This window comes from Elephas maximus, chromosome 22 (assembly GCF_024166365.1).
Source record: "Elephas maximus indicus isolate mEleMax1 chromosome 22, mEleMax1 primary haplotype, whole genome shotgun sequence".
Taxonomy (NCBI): domain Eukaryota; kingdom Metazoa; phylum Chordata; class Mammalia; order Proboscidea; family Elephantidae; genus Elephas; species Elephas maximus.
Window position 1 is genome coordinate 62,625,467 of NC_064840.1, and position 20,020 is coordinate 62,645,486.

General features: G+C 41.8%; 1 protein-coding gene and 1 long non-coding RNA gene across 7 annotated transcripts in view; one reads left to right on the plus strand and one right to left on the minus strand.

The window, feature by feature from the left end:
• Positions 1-15,317, minus strand: part of ASH2L (ASH2 like, histone lysine methyltransferase complex subunit) — a 24,539-nt gene extending 9,222 nt beyond the window's left edge. For 3 of the 4 annotated variants that reach the window (XM_049865424.1, XM_049865423.1, XM_049865422.1), the window contains exons 1-10: positions 15,110-15,317; positions 14,396-14,462; positions 14,139-14,284; positions 10,100-10,188; positions 9,708-9,802; positions 6,857-6,952; positions 5,943-6,038; positions 4,813-4,888; positions 2,513-2,606; positions 1,426-1,643 (exon numbers count right to left, since the gene is read on the minus strand). In XM_049865424.1, coding sequence (XP_049721381.1) covers positions 1,426-1,643; positions 2,513-2,606; positions 4,813-4,888; positions 5,943-6,038; positions 6,857-6,952; positions 9,708-9,802; positions 10,100-10,188; positions 14,139-14,284; positions 14,396-14,462; positions 15,110-15,297 — 1,165 coding nt within the window. In that variant the 5' untranslated portion in view covers positions 15,298-15,317. Of the gene's footprint in view, positions 1-1,425; positions 1,644-2,512; positions 2,607-4,812; positions 4,889-5,942; positions 6,039-6,856; positions 6,953-9,707; positions 9,803-10,099; positions 10,189-14,138; positions 14,285-14,395; positions 14,463-14,815; positions 15,084-15,109 lie in introns of those variants that run through there. The other variant, XM_049865425.1, reaches the window with a different exon arrangement.
• The window catches only part of LOC126065409 (uncharacterized), a 17,574-nt gene continuing 12,835 nt past the window's right edge, over positions 15,282-20,020 (plus strand). For all 3 annotated transcript variants that reach the window (XR_007514854.1, XR_007514853.1, XR_007514855.1), the window contains exons 1-2: positions 15,282-16,048; positions 18,084-18,249. This is a non-coding gene — a long non-coding RNA (uncharacterized LOC126065409). The remainder of the gene's footprint in view (positions 16,049-18,083; positions 18,250-20,020) is intronic.

Here is a 20,020-nt window from a genome sequence, read left to right on the forward strand (position 1 = left end):
TCTGTCCTGTAGGGTTGCTGTGAGTCGGAATTGACTCAATCGCACTGGGTTTTTGGTTTTGGAACAAACTCTGGTGTTCAGCTGGAATCTGAGGTAGCCGTATAAACTCAGTATAGCTGTGTGTATACACGTGGTTAGTACACTTAAATATATTTCCTAGCTCTGTCCACTGAGAGAGTCTAGAAGCAAAGGGCATTCCAGTAACAATGAGCACACTTAACACCTTGATCTTAATTTCTAAACACCATTCTCCAATCAAAGGAATCAGGGATTCCAGGAGATGTAGCTGACACCAACCTAGGCAAGGCAAAACACAAGACGAGTGGAACATTTTGTGATGCCAGAAAGTAAGGAAGTAGTTCAAAAAAAAAAGAGGTGAGGGCTTACTGAAAGAACACAGGAGCCAACCTAAAGAAGCTCCTAATGGCCAAAACCAGGATAATTTAAGCAACAAAATAATAAAGTATTGGATTATACTTCACAGAATACTTTACATATATATGTACATATATACACAATAGATTAAATAAATAAATTAAGAAGAAGTAAACAGAAAATCATCAGGTAGATACCATAGTTATTACTGCTATAGACAAGATCCATTGATAGATGCTAAAATAAATAGGCAAAACTTGATAGAGAGGATATTTACAGTCTCAAAGTATCTCCCCAAGATATTTATTAACTACAAAGGGAAAGATAGTAACTTTTCAGTGCAGAATCACCTTAACCAAATGACTGTGGTCAACATCACCTATAAAAAGACATCAGCATCATGAACCTCATAAGATGATACAATGAGAAAGACTCATTTCTGTGATAATCTTGCCAAAGATACATAGCCTCAGTCTAATCATAAGAAAACATCAGACAAACCCTCACTGAGCGACATTTGACAAAATAACTGATCAATACACTTTAAAAAAAAGTCTAGGTAATGAAAGACAAGGAATGGCTGAGGAACTGTTAATTACAAGAGACTATGGAGAAAGAACTAAATGCAATGTGAGATCCTAGAAAACCGACATTAGGGAAACACTGGTGAAACTCACATGAGGTCTTTAGTTAGTAGTATTTACCAATGTTAATTTTCTGGATTTGATAATACTACTGTTGTATAAGTTGCTACCATTAGGAGGAGCTTGGTGAAGACTGTATGCATACTCTATGTTACTTACTGTTGCCAACTTTACTGGAAGTCTGAAGTTAATTCAAAATAAAAGCTATTAAAAACCACACACACACACACACACAAATGGCTGGAATTTATAGTAAGAGTCAGAGAAGGAAATTATTTCTTGTACATTCTAGCTAGAGATGGGGGTGGGGTGGATAACAGTGACACGTGTATCTAATTCTAGGCTGGACAAAGCTGATGACAGTAGTTCAAGGTAACACAGCATCAAACATTAATACCTTACATACCTCGATCATGGAGGGCTAACAAAACCCGTTCATATAAGCAGGCTCTGTAGAGGTCTCCAGGAATAGGTTTTCCTGCCCAGCAGTCAAGTTCAAGCTTCTCAGGGTCAGGGGCGTGGGGATCAGGCTCGGCTAGAATATACCGATAGCCGTCTTTGTTAAACGGGTGTTCCAAGGGGTAGCCATGAGGGGGGAGGCGCTGAGCAGAAAACAGAGGGTCACTGCAAAAGGAAAAAATAAAATAAAGAAATTGCCCTTACCTTTGTCTGAAACTGAGGTGATAAAATTCAGGTCACTTCTTATTGAGGCTGGAAACAGATGGAAGTGCTCCTATCCCAGGGCTTCTAGTTATTCATTTATAATAACACACATACTAAAAGAAGCCACCCTCCTTCCTGCTCGTCCTTTCTCCCGTACCCGCTCTAGCTCAACGGCCTTCAATTCTGTAATACAGGCCTCTGAATCATGAGATTTCAGCTGGAACATGTGATTTCACAGCAAATGCTTTTCACTGCTCAAATAGGCCATCCTGCCCTCTGCAGGCAAAACAGGGGTATAAGCCTGGCAGTGGTGTCTACGAAACTGAGCGGGCAGGGCGGAGGGCGGTTTCCTTTAGTATATGTATTGTCAGAAACGAATCAACAGAAGCTCAGAGATATGAGTACTTGCTATCTATGGCCAGGCGGAATAAGAAGTGACCTGCATGTTACCACCTCAGTATTGGACAAAGGTAAGGGCAGAAGCACAAGAAGGGAGAAGCAGAAAGTTTAAGCAAAGGAGCTGACATTCAATATTGGTTTCATTCCTTCTTCCCCATCCATCCTTTCTCAAGATGCCTCAACAGAACTTTACTTTCCAGGTTTATTAGCAAAGGGTACTGCCCTGGGGCCAGTTTGTGCAGTAACAGAAAAAAATAGAACCCATGGCAGCCTGGAGTTATTTTGCCCCTCAAAATGCTCAAGGTTCAAGAAAAATGGACAGGCTTTTTAACCTCAGTAACTTTGGTAAGTTACTGAAGACTACGCTCTAGTGGACTTCGTAAGCACAAGAGAACTCCAACAGTGGTGGGCAGGGTGGATGCTCTCCCCACCTCCGGGCCTTCTTGGTGGTCCCAGTGGTCCCTCCATCCTGCTGCTTGCGCTTAGCTCCTCTTCCTTTTCCACTGCTTCCTGCTGCAATTCCTCCTTAGAAGAGAAGGCAGGTCACGTTCAACCAGCTGTGACAGAAGCAGCACGAGGGCACTGAAATTCCCTGGGGACTCACACATCCAACATGCATTTGTGTAACAGCACAGGAGGAGTTCCTTCCTGAAGGCATATGGGGTTGCACCCCAGTTCTGAATGAGTCTGCTGAGTGTGGGTCTCACAGCCCAGAACACTGAGTTCTGGCAGAAAGCACCAATAATGTCGGTGTTACATTCCCAGCCTTCCTTTCTTAACAAACCGCAACTACTAGTACGCTTTCTGAGGGTGTGACACAAATGCATTTTAACTCATGAAGATTCCAAACACCCACAGCTAGAAAGAATGAAAACGACTGCCTGGATAAAGCCCCCCTCCCCTCACCATATCAATACAAACATCCAGAAGAATGTCTTCACTTGCTTGAACTGCACAATTATTCTTTGAACATAATGAAGACACAATATCTGCTAAAGCACTTAACTTGAATATCCAACAAGACGAAAGTACATCAAACATGGAAAACAAAAAAAGAAGAACTAAAAGGTGTTTCTCTCCAGTGCTACAAGACATTCAGTGAGGCTGTGCATGGCACGAGACAGATGGCTCTAAATTTGGTGGGCACTTTTTAGTCCCATACCCATTCATCAGTACAACATTAACATCATGCCAGTGCATTAAATTCAGGTTAGATGAATCCTGCTTGTGGAACTCGGAACAAATATCACCAAGAGATAATTGACCTATTTTATACAGAAAAAATATATAGCTTTATACAAAGGCAAGGAATGTCACCTTGTGTATTTCTGAAATTGGCTCTTTGAAATTCCAGTTGAATTTTGACATTCCCCTCAACTGGTTTGGTTTTTCCCCCTTCCAGAAAATGTCCCTGAACTGCAGGAAAACACCTTTATGTAAACAACTGCATAGAGTTCTAGATCTTAAGTTGGGGCAAGCTTGGAAATTATCAGCAGTTCTGCTGCCATAAGAAGGATCGAGACATGAGGGTAGGTCATATTCCGCATAAACAGGACCAGACGTAGGCAGAGCTTCCTTTTATGAACACACCAGGTGTCACTCCTGTTTCTCATAAAAGGTTTAACGTTAAACTGCTGTAATACCAATATCTCTAGTTTGAATTACCTTAATCCTTTAAATAGCCTTTTCATTGTCATTTGCATTTCAATTATTTTAAAGTGAAGTTTTAGATCCAGCTTGGACAGAACAAACAGTACTGAGGAGACGGCTGGCCACATTAGGCAGAATATGACAACGTACAAGCTTTTCATGACTAACAGTAAACTGGAACTACTGTCTCATATTAAGTGCTATCGCCACCATTTCCACAATGCTTTACAATGTTTACTTAGTTTTAGCTTCGACCACAAGTCAGCAAAAAAGCATTTTCCAAACCACAAAATACTTAAGTCTGAGAGGCTGAAAGAAGACAGAGGAGGAATTCACCTCCAAAAGAGGCTCCACCTGTAAGAACAGAAGTGGCACCATGTATTTGTCAAATTTTAACAACTGAAAGGGAAAAAATGGTGTAAAAAGAGAACAACATACTTAGCAATTTCTAACCCATCTTAGAATATTAATCACATTAAAAAAGATTAGGTATTTCAGATGCTACTACTCCAAAAGACAAGTTAATGATGTCAGATGGACAGCTAGCTACTTCCCGGGTACCCCGACTCTTATGAGATTACTATCAGTAACTAAGGGCATTCCCAATATTACACGGGTTAACAAACAGAAAAGCATGCTATCAAGAGACACAAATGCTGTCACATGATAAACACTTCCTAAATAATCTAGTTTCAGAGTAAGAAAATGAGTATAGGAGGTTAACATGGTAATTAACAGCTGAACTAAGGGAATGGAATGGACAGCAACCAAATCTTTCTAAATTGTTAGTTGCGAGGGTACATATGGGGAATCTAATATCAATATAGTAAGCCTGACATTAAAACTGTACCTTATGCTAAGCCTATCTCACTAAAGACCAACCTGTGGTGTAAAGTGACAAAAAGTTCTCCTCCATTACCATCTGCCAAATCCTTGGCTAGCTCCTAAAAATTGAGTTTTGGACTTAAAAGCATCTTAGTAAATATCCAGTAAAGGGTCAACCAAAGAAATGTCCAATTCTAGGCACGTATGGACTTGACAGCTTACAAATATTTCAGCAACAAGACCTTTAAACACTCACCATTTAGATTCCCACTGGTAGACACAGCACCGCTCTGTTTTTGGTTGTCATAAGCAGGACCAATGTTACTAAGATCCTGGAAGGAAAAAAAACATTCCAAAAGGGGGCTACATAACGAAGCCAATCTGGTAATGCTCAGAAAACAGAGAGAAGTTCTAATAGAAATACAGTAGGTGTTACTCCTATTTCTAACAGCAATTAGAATTTGAAAAGGACAATCCTGAAGAAACTAAAACCTGCAGGGGTCCCAAACTTGGATGACTTAGGGATCAGCAAGTAACATGTGTGAGGCAGGCCAAGGGTAAGGTCAGAGTGGGTTAGGATTAAGAATGATGAGGAATGGCAATCAACCCAGACTACTGGTGGCGAAGTAAAGGGGTCCGGGGAGCAGTGGCAAACTGGAGTGCATAAGCTCCGTTTGGAAACCCTGGCGGCGTAGTGGTTAAGTGCTACAGCTGCTAACCAAAGGGTCAGCAGTTCGAACACCACCAGGTGCTCCTCGGAAATTCTATAGTGAAGTTCTACTCTGTCCTGTAGGGTCACTATGAGTCGGAATCCACTCGAGGACACTGGGTTTGGTTTTTGGTTAAGTTCCATTTATTCAGCTTCCTGTGGGAACTTAGGCCCAGTGTGGTCAAAAATCCTCATTTTCAGTGCTAGCAAAGCAAACTTTTAAGGCACAGCTAAAAAATTTGATCTCCTGAGCTGACAAATGTAACCCCTGCCATAAAACGATGAGTGGAAATTTTGTTTTGCCTCATGTTATGCTAAAGATGCCACACAAACTGATTTTCCTCTTAACAAAGAATGTTTCAAAGGGCAAAATTTGAGACGATACATTAGAAATCATTTGGAATGGCATATTTATGTCACAAATGAGAACACAAAACTTAAAAAAGATGAATTTTCCAAAGTTATGACATTTTGGGGAAGAGCCAGGACCAAAACACTGGTCTCCTGGTTTAAGGTTAGTGTTCTTCCACATGTTACAGTAACCACTTATTTGGAGCCCACCATCTTAAGGGCATAAAGGCAGTGTGTTATGTGGCAAAGATACAAGTGTAAATAAAACCTGGTTCCCTGTCCCCAAATGGCACAACAGCAAAAGACTATAAAGCATATTAACATACCTGATCCAAAAGTCCAAATTTGGGGTAATCTTCTTCTGGGTCTTTACTCCCGGGATCAGGGTGTTCCTTTACCAAGAATACATCTCTTTCTTTACTCTAAAAGGAAACAGGGTTTTAGTAATGCTAGGAGATTTATGGAGACCCTGGTGGCATAGTGGTTAAGAGCTACGGCTGCTAACCAAAAGGTCAGCAGTTCAAATCCACCAGGCGCTCCTTGGAAACTCTATGGGGCAGTTCTACTCTGTCCTTTACGGGCCAACTATGAGTTGGACTTGACTCCACGGCAGTGGGTTTGGCTTTTGTTTTTTTTAGGAGATTTATACTTCAAAGAAATACTGAATGGATGATCAACCACCAACTCCTTAAGTCAATTCCTAGGTGTAGTCTCCAAAATAGACAGCATTGCTTTTCCTCTGATTAGAAAATTAATACATGACCATCATAAAAATTCAGACAATAGAAAAAACTTAAAAAAAAAAAGAGAAGAGTCAAAGTCCTCCCCACACCTCTGCCCCCTCAGACATAAACACTGTTAACAGCTTGCTGTTGAGGTCCCCCCAGGTGTTCTCTTTAATTCTCCTTAAGGACAGTAATGTTTAGAATAAGCCTTTTTTTTTTCAGATCAAAGAAAAAAATTGCCTCCAATTTCAATATAAAATTATCACTTGCAAAAATGCAGTGAACAAAGGTTTCACCATGGGTGATATTAACTCAAGACAGAAAGTGTGATTTTATGTGTGCAAACTGCAAAAATTTACAATTAGCTACATCTCACACTCTCAGAGATTGAGTATTAAGTTGTTCTCATTTTCTTAGTCATCACATTATTTCATAGTAAGGCTAAATAGAATTTAACTTTTACAAAGAACACTGGCTTTCTAAATGTCAAGCCTAACCAATTTGAGTCTACTTACCATCGTTTTAACAATGTTATTTGGCCACGTCATTTTCCCAGGTCTCTGTCTGGTCGTCATGCACTCCCAGTATTTATCAATAAATGGTATAATATCCTAATTTTTAAAACAAAATGTATTAAAACTTCTACAGTTGCTTTTAAGATTATGCTCACCAAAAAAAAAAAAAAAAAAACAACCTTTTCAAAATCTTATCAGAATCAAGAGGAAAAAAAAATCCACGTTTATAATCTTTTAACTATTGAAAAAATACTTAACTGCATGCAAACACTATAGATTGCGGGGGTTTTAAACAAGTAAATACAAGTCTTAGCCACACAGGGCTTACAATCCAGGTGGAGGGAAAATATCCATCCCATTCCCTTTGGTTGCCATCTGGAAGACGAAGACTCCCAAATGATTCTCTCCCCTGGGATCCTATTTCTTGCTACTTGCTTGAGACATTAGTATCAGGCCATCCTATAGGTGCCTCAAAGCTCCTTGTGACTGAAACTGCACTCTGCACCTTGCCTTACAATCTTAATCCTTAGACTCGCTGACCACTCAGAGTCCCAAACTAGCAGGGGTCGTCCTTGATTCTTCTCACACTCCCATCACATCTAAATGGTCACAAATCAGGCTTCTTCTCCACCCCCACTGCTTTCATCATGGTCCTTGGCAGCTCCTGCTTGCATGACTGAGTCTCTGAGCTTGTTTCCCCCATTCTAGACCACCTTCCACAGTTTATCGCCACCAGGGTTAGCTCCATAAAAACCAAGTCTCACTAAAATGAACCAGGGCTGAATCAGTGACAGTACAAGGGAAGCCTGGAATATTTTGCTGTTCCTGAAAGCAAGGAAGAGTTCAAAACCTGATGGTCAGGGTCACCGAAGTGCACATGTAGAAACTGGTGAATGTTCTGCTGTGTATATTTTCAACCACAAAAAATAAATTAAAAACAAAACACTGATGGACACTTATCACAAAGTTTCAGGAGTCAGACTGGCGGGGCTTCGCTGGCCAAATCTGGGACAATCTGAGTATCCAAAATCATGACAAGAATGGATTATAACACGCTGATTAAAAAAGCTATGAATCCACCGTGATATTAAAAAAAAAACGCGGGAGGGGAGGGAAAACTTTTCTTTGCTGAAGGATTACAACCAATAAATGTCTTCTATTTTGCACCCATCATCCTAATAGCTGATTCAGACTAAAATAATGGTTGCTGAAACCACCGTTGAAAGGAGTATGAAAACATGACATTCACACAATCTTCCAGTATCTCCCCAAGCACTACCTAATAATTACAAAGAAAAAGGGTCTCTTTCCAACAGAGAAATCTGGTAGGTACCTTCTTAACCAAGTGGTCAAATTTTAGATCACCAGTAATAAAACAATCCAGTATCTTATACCTCGATGTGGTAACATGGAAATACACGCAATGTTACCTATTAATATTCTTGCTAGAAATATTTAACCTGGACCTAATCACAAGGAAAACAATCAGATACATGAAAATTGATGAACATTCTGCCAAACAACTGTCTAGGCTTTTCAAAACTGTGAATGTCACAGTAGGGCAAAATAACAAAATAAAACAAAAGAACTATTACTGATTAGAGACAAAGAGACATTATAACTAAATGTAATATGTGATCCTTGATCAGAGCCTGGATGGAGCAAAAACATAAAGGATATTATTGAACCAACAGTAACAGTGAAGAAATAAAACTATAAATTGTGTATTAGATAGACATTGTATCAATGTTAAATTCTAAGGAGATGCATGGAGAAGTATCAGTGGTAAAGTATAATGATATCTGCAATGCAGTCCCCCATAGCTTTGGGAAGACAAAGCAAATATAGCACAATATTAACTGCCAAATGTAGATAAAGAATAAACGTATGTTCAATGTACTAGTCTTTGAATTTTTCTGTGGGTCTGAAAATTTTCAAAATAATAATTTGGGGAAAAATAAACAAAGAGGGGAAAAACCCAAAACTAATCATGACACTCCTTCAAACACTTTAATACAGGGGAAAAAAGGGTGGTGGGAGGGCAGGCAGGGGACCCTCTGTTGACTCTTTGAGTTTGTAGGATTCAATCCAAGCTTCTCTGCTTAATAGACAAGGCCTTTGCCAATCTGATCTCAGCCTTCTAAGTCTCACTACACATCTTACACCAGTGTTCTTCAAACTTTAAGTTGCAACCAATGAGTAGGTCAGAAGATAAATTTTGTATGTCAAAACCAGCATTGAATAGAACAGAAAATACCAGAGCGCAGAGGGAAAAGGTCAGAGAATAAGCATTGTTTCATGAAACTTTTGTTTCAGTTCTAAATGAAAGTGGGTAGATAATGAATGTATTACAATGTAAACTTCATTTTAAAATTTTACTTAGTTTTCATTCTATTTCTCACCAAGAATTACAGCACTAAAGACTCACTGATGGGCTAATCACCTAATTGTGAGTTCTGATTTTAGTCATGTAGTTTTCCAGTTTAATAAAGGATAATTCTTGATAATAAGAGGCATGTATAAACTGATCCCCTCCCTACAAAATCTATGATATACAGCTATAAATACAGCTAAACTAGAACTGATTATTAATTGTGGGGTAGACAGATGCTTGCCTTTATAAAGCTAGCTAGAACTATTTAAGGGTTCATCCTAATAGCTAGGCCAAGTACATATTATAAAATGCGCCTACTAGGAAGTTAGTAAATCACGTGAAATAAGAACAAGGTAACCAACAAAGGCCGTCTCACACTTGGAAGAATTGAGGGGAAAGTACTTGTTGTTAAACAGTGTATTTAGAAGTTCTACTGATTCTTCGGTGTCATTGTAATTCCACGAATTCCATCTCTACCTTATCTTTGGAGAACATGGTTTTCGGGTGTTCATCCTGTGTTCGGGACTGCCATGTCAGGTTGGCCAAAGCACTGAGGCACATTTCCTTCAAGTCTACGAAAAAAAAGGCGGGAGGGTGGAAAAATTATTTACAGTAGTACAGTACCAACTCTATCTCTATCACCAAGGGAATATTCAACTAGATGGTCAAAAATTAACAACTACAGCAGCAAAAGGCAGTGTCATCATTTGATCTGAAATGGTCAATGGCCATCATTCAGAGCTAAAACCCAACTTAACTTCTACTGGCTACCAGGCAAAGGTCTTCTGATTCTGCTAAACCCGAATCCCACTTCTTTGCCAACTAACCAGAGGAAACTAATTTTGAAGTACTCCAGAATTTGTTCTTACTTGCTTGCTTCCGAAGGAAATAGGTATTTCCACTATGATGGCACACATTACAGTGAAAGCTGTAGTTGGTCATGAAAGGTAAACACGATCTGCGGAACAGCAAATAGTACACATTAGTGAACTTCTGAATTCGCAATTCTTCATGAGAAGTCAATCAACAAGAATCCCTCCCTCTCTGTGAGTTAGGTAAAAAAGTTATTAATAGATTCAAAAACTTAAGAAGGTCACCAAAATGGGGCCCCTTGTTTTTACAAATAGCTAGGTTTTTGTTTTTCTGTCACAAAAGACATGCAGGTCAATTACTTTTGTGTGTGGCCTTTCTAGCCACGGTCTTGTAACTCCCACCCAGGTGACTGGGCAGTACTGTGATAGGGTAATTGTAGCCCACCAAGGGGTCAGTTTTGCCTTAAAAAAGAGCCAAGTCCAGAGCAGAGAGGAGGAACCCACCACCACCAGGGAAGGAGATACCCAGCAGCAGAGACCTGGCAGCAGAAAACAGTGCGATGGGCTTCCTGGCCCACAGAGAGAGACAGCTGAATGCCTTTGGGCAGAGCCTGAGAGCCAGGGAGAGGTTGTCCTGAGGGAAGAACTGTATCCTGAGTGTTCCTGAGCCTGAACTGTTAACTGTCACTTCCCTAATAAATTCCATAATTGCGAGTATGGTCTCTGAGTTCTGTGTGGCCATGGCAATGAATTAGCGAACCCAGCAGACTGTGCTGTGGGAGGGACAGTTGGTGTCAGAGTCGGTAAAGATGGCAGAGAGACGAGGCATGTCGGACTTCCGCCTCATAAGAATCAGCCCTGGGCTGCTCATCTTGGTTGTTCTTCCCCCTTGTAAAGCTGGAGGTCAGACACTGCCAAGACATTTTTACAGACATTATTCACCATAGTGGATAATTCAGCATCTAGGGGGTTCTCTTCGGCATTGTGTACAGGGTAGTTTATCGTATTTTCTGAGCACCTAAAAAAACTATACCAGGCCAGCTGTGGAAGAAGACAAGGTAGTCTAAGACATATCTCTTTAAGGTACCAACAATGTTCTTGGAAAGGGAAAACAAAATGGATGAAAGGATTAATTAACAACACAGAAGTCACAAAACATTAAATGTTTCATTGCCAAATGAATCCTACAGACAACAATTAGTCTGGAAGAGTTCAAAGGACCCAAGCAGTAACCACAGATTTAAGAATTCAGGAAGGTTTCTCAAGGCCTTAAGTTATGAATTGGCTTTGGAAAAATGAGTTGGTTTTCTAGTCAGGTGAGTTATGTGCAGAGATGAGAAAATGAAAGCTAGGGGGAAGGGGGCCACACTGGTGTAAATGAAGTCTGCCCAGGACAGAGGATTTGTCAGGGATATGTCAAAAAATTAGGCTTGAAAAGGTAGGAAGCATAAGGCGGCTTTATGTGCCAGGCAGAACTGTATTTTTTCTGTGAGTAAAGGGAGCTCCTTGACTGGAAAGTTTTATGGTTAAAGTGATGAGTTTAATGACAGAGTGGGTCTGAAGGGGCAAGAGATTACAAAAAGGGAAAGAATATAAGAGACTTCTGAAGCGGTACCAGCAGAGGTTAAAAAAAAAAAAAAAAAGGCCTGACCAGGTGGAATTGAAGTGATTTTTTGGGTTGATGAAACTATTCGGTATGCTATTATAACAGTGAGCACCTGACATGCATTTGTAAAAACCCACAGGGCTGTACAACACACAGTGAAGCCTAATGTAAACTATGTGCTTCAGTTAATAATAATGTATCAGTGTTGAGTCATCAACTGTAACAAACGTACCACTTGAGTACAAGGCCTTAATAATAGGAGAAACTGTTTCCAGGGAGGCGGGAGGCTGTGTGGGAACTCTGCATTTTCCACGCCATTTTCCTGTAAACCTAAAACTGCTCTAAAAATAAAGTCTATTAAAAAAAAAAAGTCTGGCCTGGAGTAGTAATAATAGAAATGGAAAGATCAGGGCAAGAAGAAAAAGAACTGGTAAAGTTTGGTGTCCAATTAGATGGGGGGTGGGGGTGTATCATAGAGTGTATCATAAGAGTGGCTGTATCATAGAGAAAAATCTCATAAAAAGAGGGGAGTCTGGAAGGAGAATACCTGTCTGTTTAAAGATAGCGACGAAGAAGCCAACAGAGGCGAAAGACTGAATATGGCAGAGGCTGAGAACAAAACTGAGGAACTGATGCCATTAAAAAAGATGACATTAAAGGCAGGGGGGTCGAGCTCTGGGTGACTAGAAAAGCTTCAGGAACTTAGTCTTGAAAAGCAGAAAATAACAGAAGCACAAAATACCTTTAGTACAAATGGTTTAGGTTGGAAGAGAATAAATCAGTATAGGCCGGCTTATCTTGGACTCTGTTGAAACTCAAAGAGAGGGTGCCCAAGTATGTGCTGTTTACTGTCTACTGCTGCCGCTCAAGGAATTAAGAAACATCCCTACATCTCTGGAGAAGTTACGACTGAGTTGCTTTCTCTCTCTCTAGAACCTCTCCTGGTAAGCAGGCTGTTGTGATAAACTCATTTACAGAAGGCAAAGCCTCACACTAGAGACAGGTAGGTATACAGTTATTATTTTAATTCAAATACCATCAGGTGTTCAGAGCAGCCTTTTTGTTTCATACTCTGTAGCTCATTCTCTCAGTCTTAAGATAATTCATCTCACCCAGAAGAAACCCTGGTGGCATAGTGGTTAAGAGCCATGGATGCTAACCAAAAAGGTCGGCAGCTCAGATCTACCGGGGGCTCCTTGAAACTCTGTGGGGTGGGTCTACTCTGCCCTATGGGATCACTATGAGTCAGAATTGACTCAAAAGCAATGGGTTTTTTTTTTTTTTTTTTTTCTTACCGAGATGGGCTTTAGCTGTAACTTCTCAAATTCAGGTACAGACTGATCTCTCCAAAGTTACCAAAACTTTGAACTGTGGTTTGATTCTTACCTGGATTCCTTCTAGTTATCTCTTTGGCCAATTTCTTTTCCTAAACCCTGTCAGTTCAAGTTCCCCTTAGCCAACACAGCCCTCTTCGAAGTGACCAGCATTGCTTAGCTTGTGTAACCCCTACAGATCTTTCTATCAAGGTCAATTCTTTCTTCCAGACTCTTTAGCATTTCTTTCTTTCTTCCTTTTTTCCCCCTTTAACAGTCTATCCTAGGTCTCCAGTCACATGTTAACTTAACATTAGCATTTCTAAAACCCACTTTAACATTTTAATTAAAAGAAGAACAGGGGTTATAAATCAGCATAAACAACAAATTACAAAGGAAGGTTACTTTTTCCCAACCCTATTCAAGGGAGACTGATTCCAGAAGTAATAATACAAACTTATTTCGAGATACTCTTCTCTAAGTTTATTTTTATACCTTGGACCATAAAGGACACGACAGAGAGCCAACAACACAGTTACTACCAAAGACAGCGAATCAATAATGTTCACCTGGCTAGCTGTTGATTAAATCTCTAAAATAAGGAGAAAAGCCTTTCAATCTCAGTCACTCAGGAAATGATTTAAATTCACGAGAAGACGACGTAAATGATTGGAAGTCGGTTTTCCTGAGGGAAGAGCACAGGATGTCAACAGGGAGTGAGTGAGAAAAGCCAGGAGAACTGGATAAAAAGGATGGCTCAGGCATTTAGAGGCACTGGTCATCTCAAACTTTCGGCAACAGGCTTTCCTACCATATACACCAACACTTCTCCCAAAAGCCACAACACCCAATGCAAAGTTTAAATGACACTGTCTCAAATTTGTTTATAAAATGCTTCGCAATTGCACGGTTTTGTCTCCCAGCCATACTGTAAACTCAAAATCAAGGACAATACCTACCATAGTACCTGTTAGGGCTGTGCCCTCAGTCGGTAGAAAACAGATGCTCAGGGAATTAAAACAATTTCTAATCCAATATCCTACTCACTGAACGGAGGTTAGAAGACATAGGAAAAATCCTGTGTTCATATTAGCCCACAAGCCAACTATTTAATCGTTGAACATGTTGAGATCTACTTTATACAGTGATTCTTACAAAGACTTTGGAAAATACTCACGAGGTATCTATGCCAAAGGTGTCTGCTGTGAACCACTTTGTACATATTCCGCACTGCAGCTCCACCTCTCCCAACTGCCGGCCATTCTCTTCATCCACAGAGCCTGCCTGGGTGTCCATCGCTTCTGAAGTATCCCCAGCACCTTCCTGTGTCCAGAAAGCAATTAGAGAATCATATTAGTTGACTCGATTGTATTTCTGGCTCCTTGAAGAATTTTAAAACAAACTGTCTTTTGCCTGGCAAACAGAAATACTTACTAGTGTATCTTTCCCATTCGAGGATTCTGTCTCCAAACCACCACTTACATCAACCAAGTTTGCATCCCTATAAGATAATGAATGCACTCAAGTAAGAATCTTCAAGATGAACCAACCTCAAAACGCCTATTCCCAAAGACGGTGATCAAGTACAAGTGAACTTCACACTCCTACAGCTTTTTCAGCTAAGCCTGTCCTCAGACTGAATGCCCAAGGCGACTGCCAAGATCTTAGGAAGAACGTGGCCAAGACGCAGGTCCGTGGGGCACAGGGAAGACTAATTGGCTCTTACAGACAATTCTACACAGGATTAAGTTGGTCCTGGGGGTTGTTCACAGAGACGCAGCTCTCCCACTGTTTCCACGGGGACCGCTACTACTTCCAGTCTAGCCCTGCAGGATGGCTCCTTCTCTTAGATACCTGAGGGGTCCCTGCTAGAAGAACGGGCCAGCAGCCTGCGCCGGGGTGCAGGGGCCAGCGAAAGGATGGGAAAAAGCCGCCCTTGGCGCTCGCTGACGGAAAAGGGGCGTAGCCTGGGAGGCAGCTCACAGGGGACCGGCCAACCGGCGGGCGGGATTACGGCCCCAGAGGGGGCAGGGCTAGCCGTTGGCCAAGGTTGGGAGGGGGCGGGCAGGACGGCTCCCGGGAGCCCCGGGATTCCGAGAGGGGCGCGCCTCCCTTCCCCGGTCCGCCGCTGGTCGCAGGACGTCTTACCCACTATCGGCCTCTCCAGAACTGGGCTCCGCTGCTGGAGCAGCAGACGTCCCCTCTCCGGCTGGAGCAGCTGCTACCGCCGCCACCGGTTTCGTCTCTCCCTCTTCCGCTGCGGCTACATTTGAGGCCGTTGTCGGGCCCGGTCCGGCACCCGCTCCCGACCCGGGGCCGGTTCCCGCCGCCGCCATCACTGCCGCCTCCCGGACTTCTCGCGACAATACGGTCTCCGTCTCGCGCGAGTTCGTAGCTGATGCTATAATCTTTAAATGGGAAAGGCTGGTGCCGGGTCCAGCGCCAACGGGCGGAGGGCCCGATTTCAGGGCCGCTTTAAGGTCGAGCGGAGCGGCGGAGGCGGGCGGAGCCTCGGGGTGTGCGAGTGCGACTGGCGGAGCCAGGTGAAGGCGAAGGAGCCACGGTGATTAGCTGGGTTTCTTCTGAACTCTATTTCGGAGGGGACGCTGCGCATCGTCGTGGCTTAGACTAGACGTTACCACACGGAATGCCTTGAGGGCGCTGACTGAGTGTGGCCTTTGTAGCCTGTGGTGTGCACTGCAAACGTTCCGCGTTAAATGTGCGAAACGTCTTCCAGAGAGACAAGCTCTCACTGCCCCACCCCAGAAGTAATTTGTTGTACCCCACTAGAGACCTACCACCTTGAGCACGTTTCCAAATGGCCTCTCGAGGTGGGAGCCTGATTCCAGAGCCCAAGCTACACAGGTGAAGCGGGGCTGGAGTATCCAGCCGAGAAGATAAGCTGACTGGAGTGCACTGGAAGCTTTCTGTGGTTTGAAAGTCAAGTTCGAGGTTGAGAGGAGGAAAATGAAGCCCGGAGTCAGGCGACCAAAATGCTGGAAGACTTAGAGTTTAAAGAAGCTTGGTGTTTAGAGAAAAGAAAAGGTGTGGGCTAAAGGAAATTTGAGGGATCATAGACGGTACCTGGTAGGTGAAATCATTGAAGTGGGTGGAATCCTTCACAGCCATGGGCTCCAAATGAGAATACAAACCCCCAGGAGCATTCAGGCCAGGACAGTTTTAAGGAAATCGGAGTTTAGATCCTATTTCCTAAAAACAGCCTAAGAATACACCTTTCTCCCACTTTACAAAAGAAAGGCATACCTCTTAGTAAACCTGAATCTAATCTTAAAATGATGCATTGCCCCAGTGTGTACAAACCCCTGGGGCAGCAGACAAAAGAACAATTGGAAATATGTCGATACCGATTAAATGGCTGGATCGGAAATTCTTTTTATAATTAAGGTGGTTCCCAATTACTTGTTTTTGACAAAATTGAAGAGGGACCAATTGAGTTACCAGCTGATACCAAAAATAAATGTTGATGATAGATGCTAAAATTAGTGGATGAAACTTTGAGGAATAACAGTATCCTTGCACAGACTCAAAGTATCTCCCGGTATTTATTCGTTACTGTGTAGTGGTTATAACATATGGCCTCAAATTCTTTGATAATCCTTCCTCCAGGAGGTAGAGCTTAAATTGCTCCTCTGAGTGTGTGGGCTTAATTTAGTGACCAACAAGAATGTGGAAATGGAAAACAGTAACATGTAACTTTACAGTGGAGAAACTGGCAGATAACCACTTTTACCAAGTGGTTAAGGTTAGCATCACTAGATAAGTCACATTGACATGATGCAATGAGAAGTCTACTTCTTCTCTGTAGTAGTTTTCCCAAAAATCCATAACCCCAGTCTAATCAAGAGAAAACATCAGCTGAACTAAACTGAGGGACATTCTAGAAAATGCTTGACCAGTACACGTTAAAACTGTTAAGGTCATGAAAGACAAGGAAAGACTGAGAAACTATTGAATTGGAGACTGTGACAACTAAATGCAAGGTGGAATCGTCGATTCAATCCTAAAACAGGAAAAGGACATTTGTGGAAAAACTGATGGGATCTGAATAAAGCCTGCAATTAAATTAGTAGTACTGTGTGCCATCGAGTTGATTCTGACTCATGGTGACTCCAAGTGTTTTAGCATAGACCTGCACTCCAAAGGGTTTTCAACGGCTGTGCTGTTACAGAAGTCAGTGACCAGGCCTTTCTTTCATGGCACCGGTGGGTGGATTCTAACAGCTAACCTTTCGGTTCGTAGTCGACTGCAAACCATTTGCACCATGCAGGAACCTAATAATACTATACCAATGTTATGGGTTTTTTTTTTTTTTTTTTTTAATGAAGGTTTACAGCTCAAGTTAATTTCTCATTCAAAAACTTATACACATACTGTTTTGTGACATTGCTTGCAATCCCCACAATGTGACACAATGTTTCCCCTTTCCATGCTGGGTTCCCTGTGCCTGTCCATCCAGTTCCTGCCCCTTCCTGCCTTCTCATCTTGCTTTTGAACAGGAGTTGCCCATTTTGTCTCATATATTTGATTGAAGAAGCACGCTTCTCATGTTATTTTTTGTTTTATAGGCTTGTCTAATCTTTGTCTGGAAACCCTAGTGGTGTAGTTAAGAGCTACAGCTGCTAATCAAAAGGTCAGCAGTTGGAATCCACCAGGCGCTCCTTGGAAACGCTATGGAGCAGTTCTGCTCTGTCCTCTATGAGTTGGAATCTCATCAGTATGATTCTGTCACTATGAGTTGGAATCAACTGAAAGGCAATGGGTTTTTGGTTTGTTTTTTTTTTGTTTTTGTTAATCTTCGTCTGAAAAGTAGGCTTCGGGGATGGTTTCAGTTCCTGGTTAGCAGAGTGTCTGGGAGCTTATTCATTACAACATGAGGTCATACTAGGTTAGAGAGGGCCCCAACATGTAACTGTTAAGGGGAAGAAGAAACTAAGGGAAACTGTTGATGACTGGCAGAGGGGCTGACTGAACTCTGAGACTGCACCTCTGTTGCAGTGGCATCAATTTATATCTTCAATGCTGTCCTCCAACAGCACTAAGCAACATGAGTATAATAATAAAGATGAACTGAAACACCGATTTGACTTTTCTGTTTTGCCAGGCAGGTAAAAGGAAGGTCCAGGATAACAGGGAAGGAAAAGTGGTAGCGAGAAAGGAGATTAATTAACCATGGCCCCCAGGAAAGCAGAGGGGCAGGAGAAACTGGATGGACTCAGAATCCAGAAGTCTGGATGAGGAGGCAAGAACTGCAATGGTGAGACGTTGAGGTAAGAGAAGGGAATATTTGAATTTCAAGCGTTTAGACTCTTTAAAAATTCTCTGCCTCGGAACCATTCCCAAAGCCAACACTTCCGAGAGGGATTGGACTGCACTATGGGATAGAAAAGGATACTGGGGAAGAATGAGCTTCATGGATCAAGTAGACATATGAGACTATGTTGGCATTTCTTGTCTGAAGGGGAGATGGGAGGGTAGAGGGGATCAGAAGCTGACCAAATGGACACGAAAAGAGAGAGTGGGGGGAAGGAGTATGCTGTCTCATTACGGGGAGAGCAATTAGGAGTATATAGCAAGGTGTTTATAAATTTTTGTATGAGAGTCTGACTTGATTTATAAACTTTCACTTAAAGCACAATAAAAATTAAAAAAAAAAAAAAATTTTCTGCCTCTTCCCCAGAGCCAACTCAACTGTGCGTAAAAGCTGGCAAGGCTAAGGTGGGACTGGACCTAATTTCTGAGATCGGAAAGCAAAGCATCCACCAAGTGGAGCACCTTCTCAGGATAAGGATAATTAAAATCACTGAGTTCATATGACAGAGCACTGGGTTGGAAATTTAGGAGAGAGAAACATTTTTTAGGAGCTCTCTCTGTCCCCAGCGCCACTGCTGAACTCACCCGGCTTGCCAGAAAGTCAATTTGATATAGCGATCCAGCTCTTCTTAAAACCCTCACAATTGTTATCCCTGAGTGGTAGGCTTAGAAAAACTGCTTCTTGCTCTTTTCTCTACATTTTCCAAGTATTCTGCAGTGCACATGTGTTGTTCAAATAAGTAAATAAAGGTTTACATATTTTTACATACAGTTTAACAACACAAAGACAACCCGATAAAAAAACTGGACAAAGGAATTGATTAGACATTTTACCAAAGAAGATATACAAATGGCCAAAAAGCACTTGAAAAATGCTTGAGGTCGTTCCAAACCCACTGCCGTTGAGTTGTTCGACTCATAGTGACCCTGTGGGACAGAGTAAAACTGCCCCATGGGGTTTCTAAGGCTGTAAATCTTTAGGGAAGCAGACTGCCACATCTTTCTCCTGCTTAATGGCTGGTGGGTACATACCACCGACCTTTCAGTTAGCAGCCAAGCGCTTTAATCACTGTGGCACTAGGGCTCCTTTCAAGGTCATTAAACCAAATCTATTGCCGTCAAGTCGATTCTGACTCATAGCGACCCTGTAGGAAAAGTAGAATTGCCCCATAGGGTTTCCAAGGAGTGGCTGGTGGATTTGAACTGCCAACCTTTTGGTTAGCAGCTGAGATCTTAACCACTGTACTACCAGGGCTGTGTGGAGGCCATTAGGGAGATTCAAATCAAAACCACAATGAGATAACATTTTTTTAGAATGACTATGATAAAAAAAAAATAACAGGTGTTGGCAAGATGTTGATAAGAAATTGGTGGTGGAATGCAAAATTGTACAACTTCTATGAAAAAACAGCTTGACAGTTCCTCAAAAAGTTAAACAGATAACTACCTAACAATCCCAATCCTAGGTATGTACCCAAAAGACTTGAAAGCAGGAATATAAACAGAAATCTGTATACCATTGTTCGCTGCAGCACTTTTTATAATAGCCGAAAGGTATACACAACCTACATGTCCACCAACAAATGAATGGATAAACAAAATGCAGTACATACGTATGATGGAATATTACTTTGTCATAAAGAGAAATGAGGTGCTGACATATGCCATAAGAGATGAACTTTGAAAACATTATGCCGAGTGAAATAAGTCAAAAGGACTAATATGGTA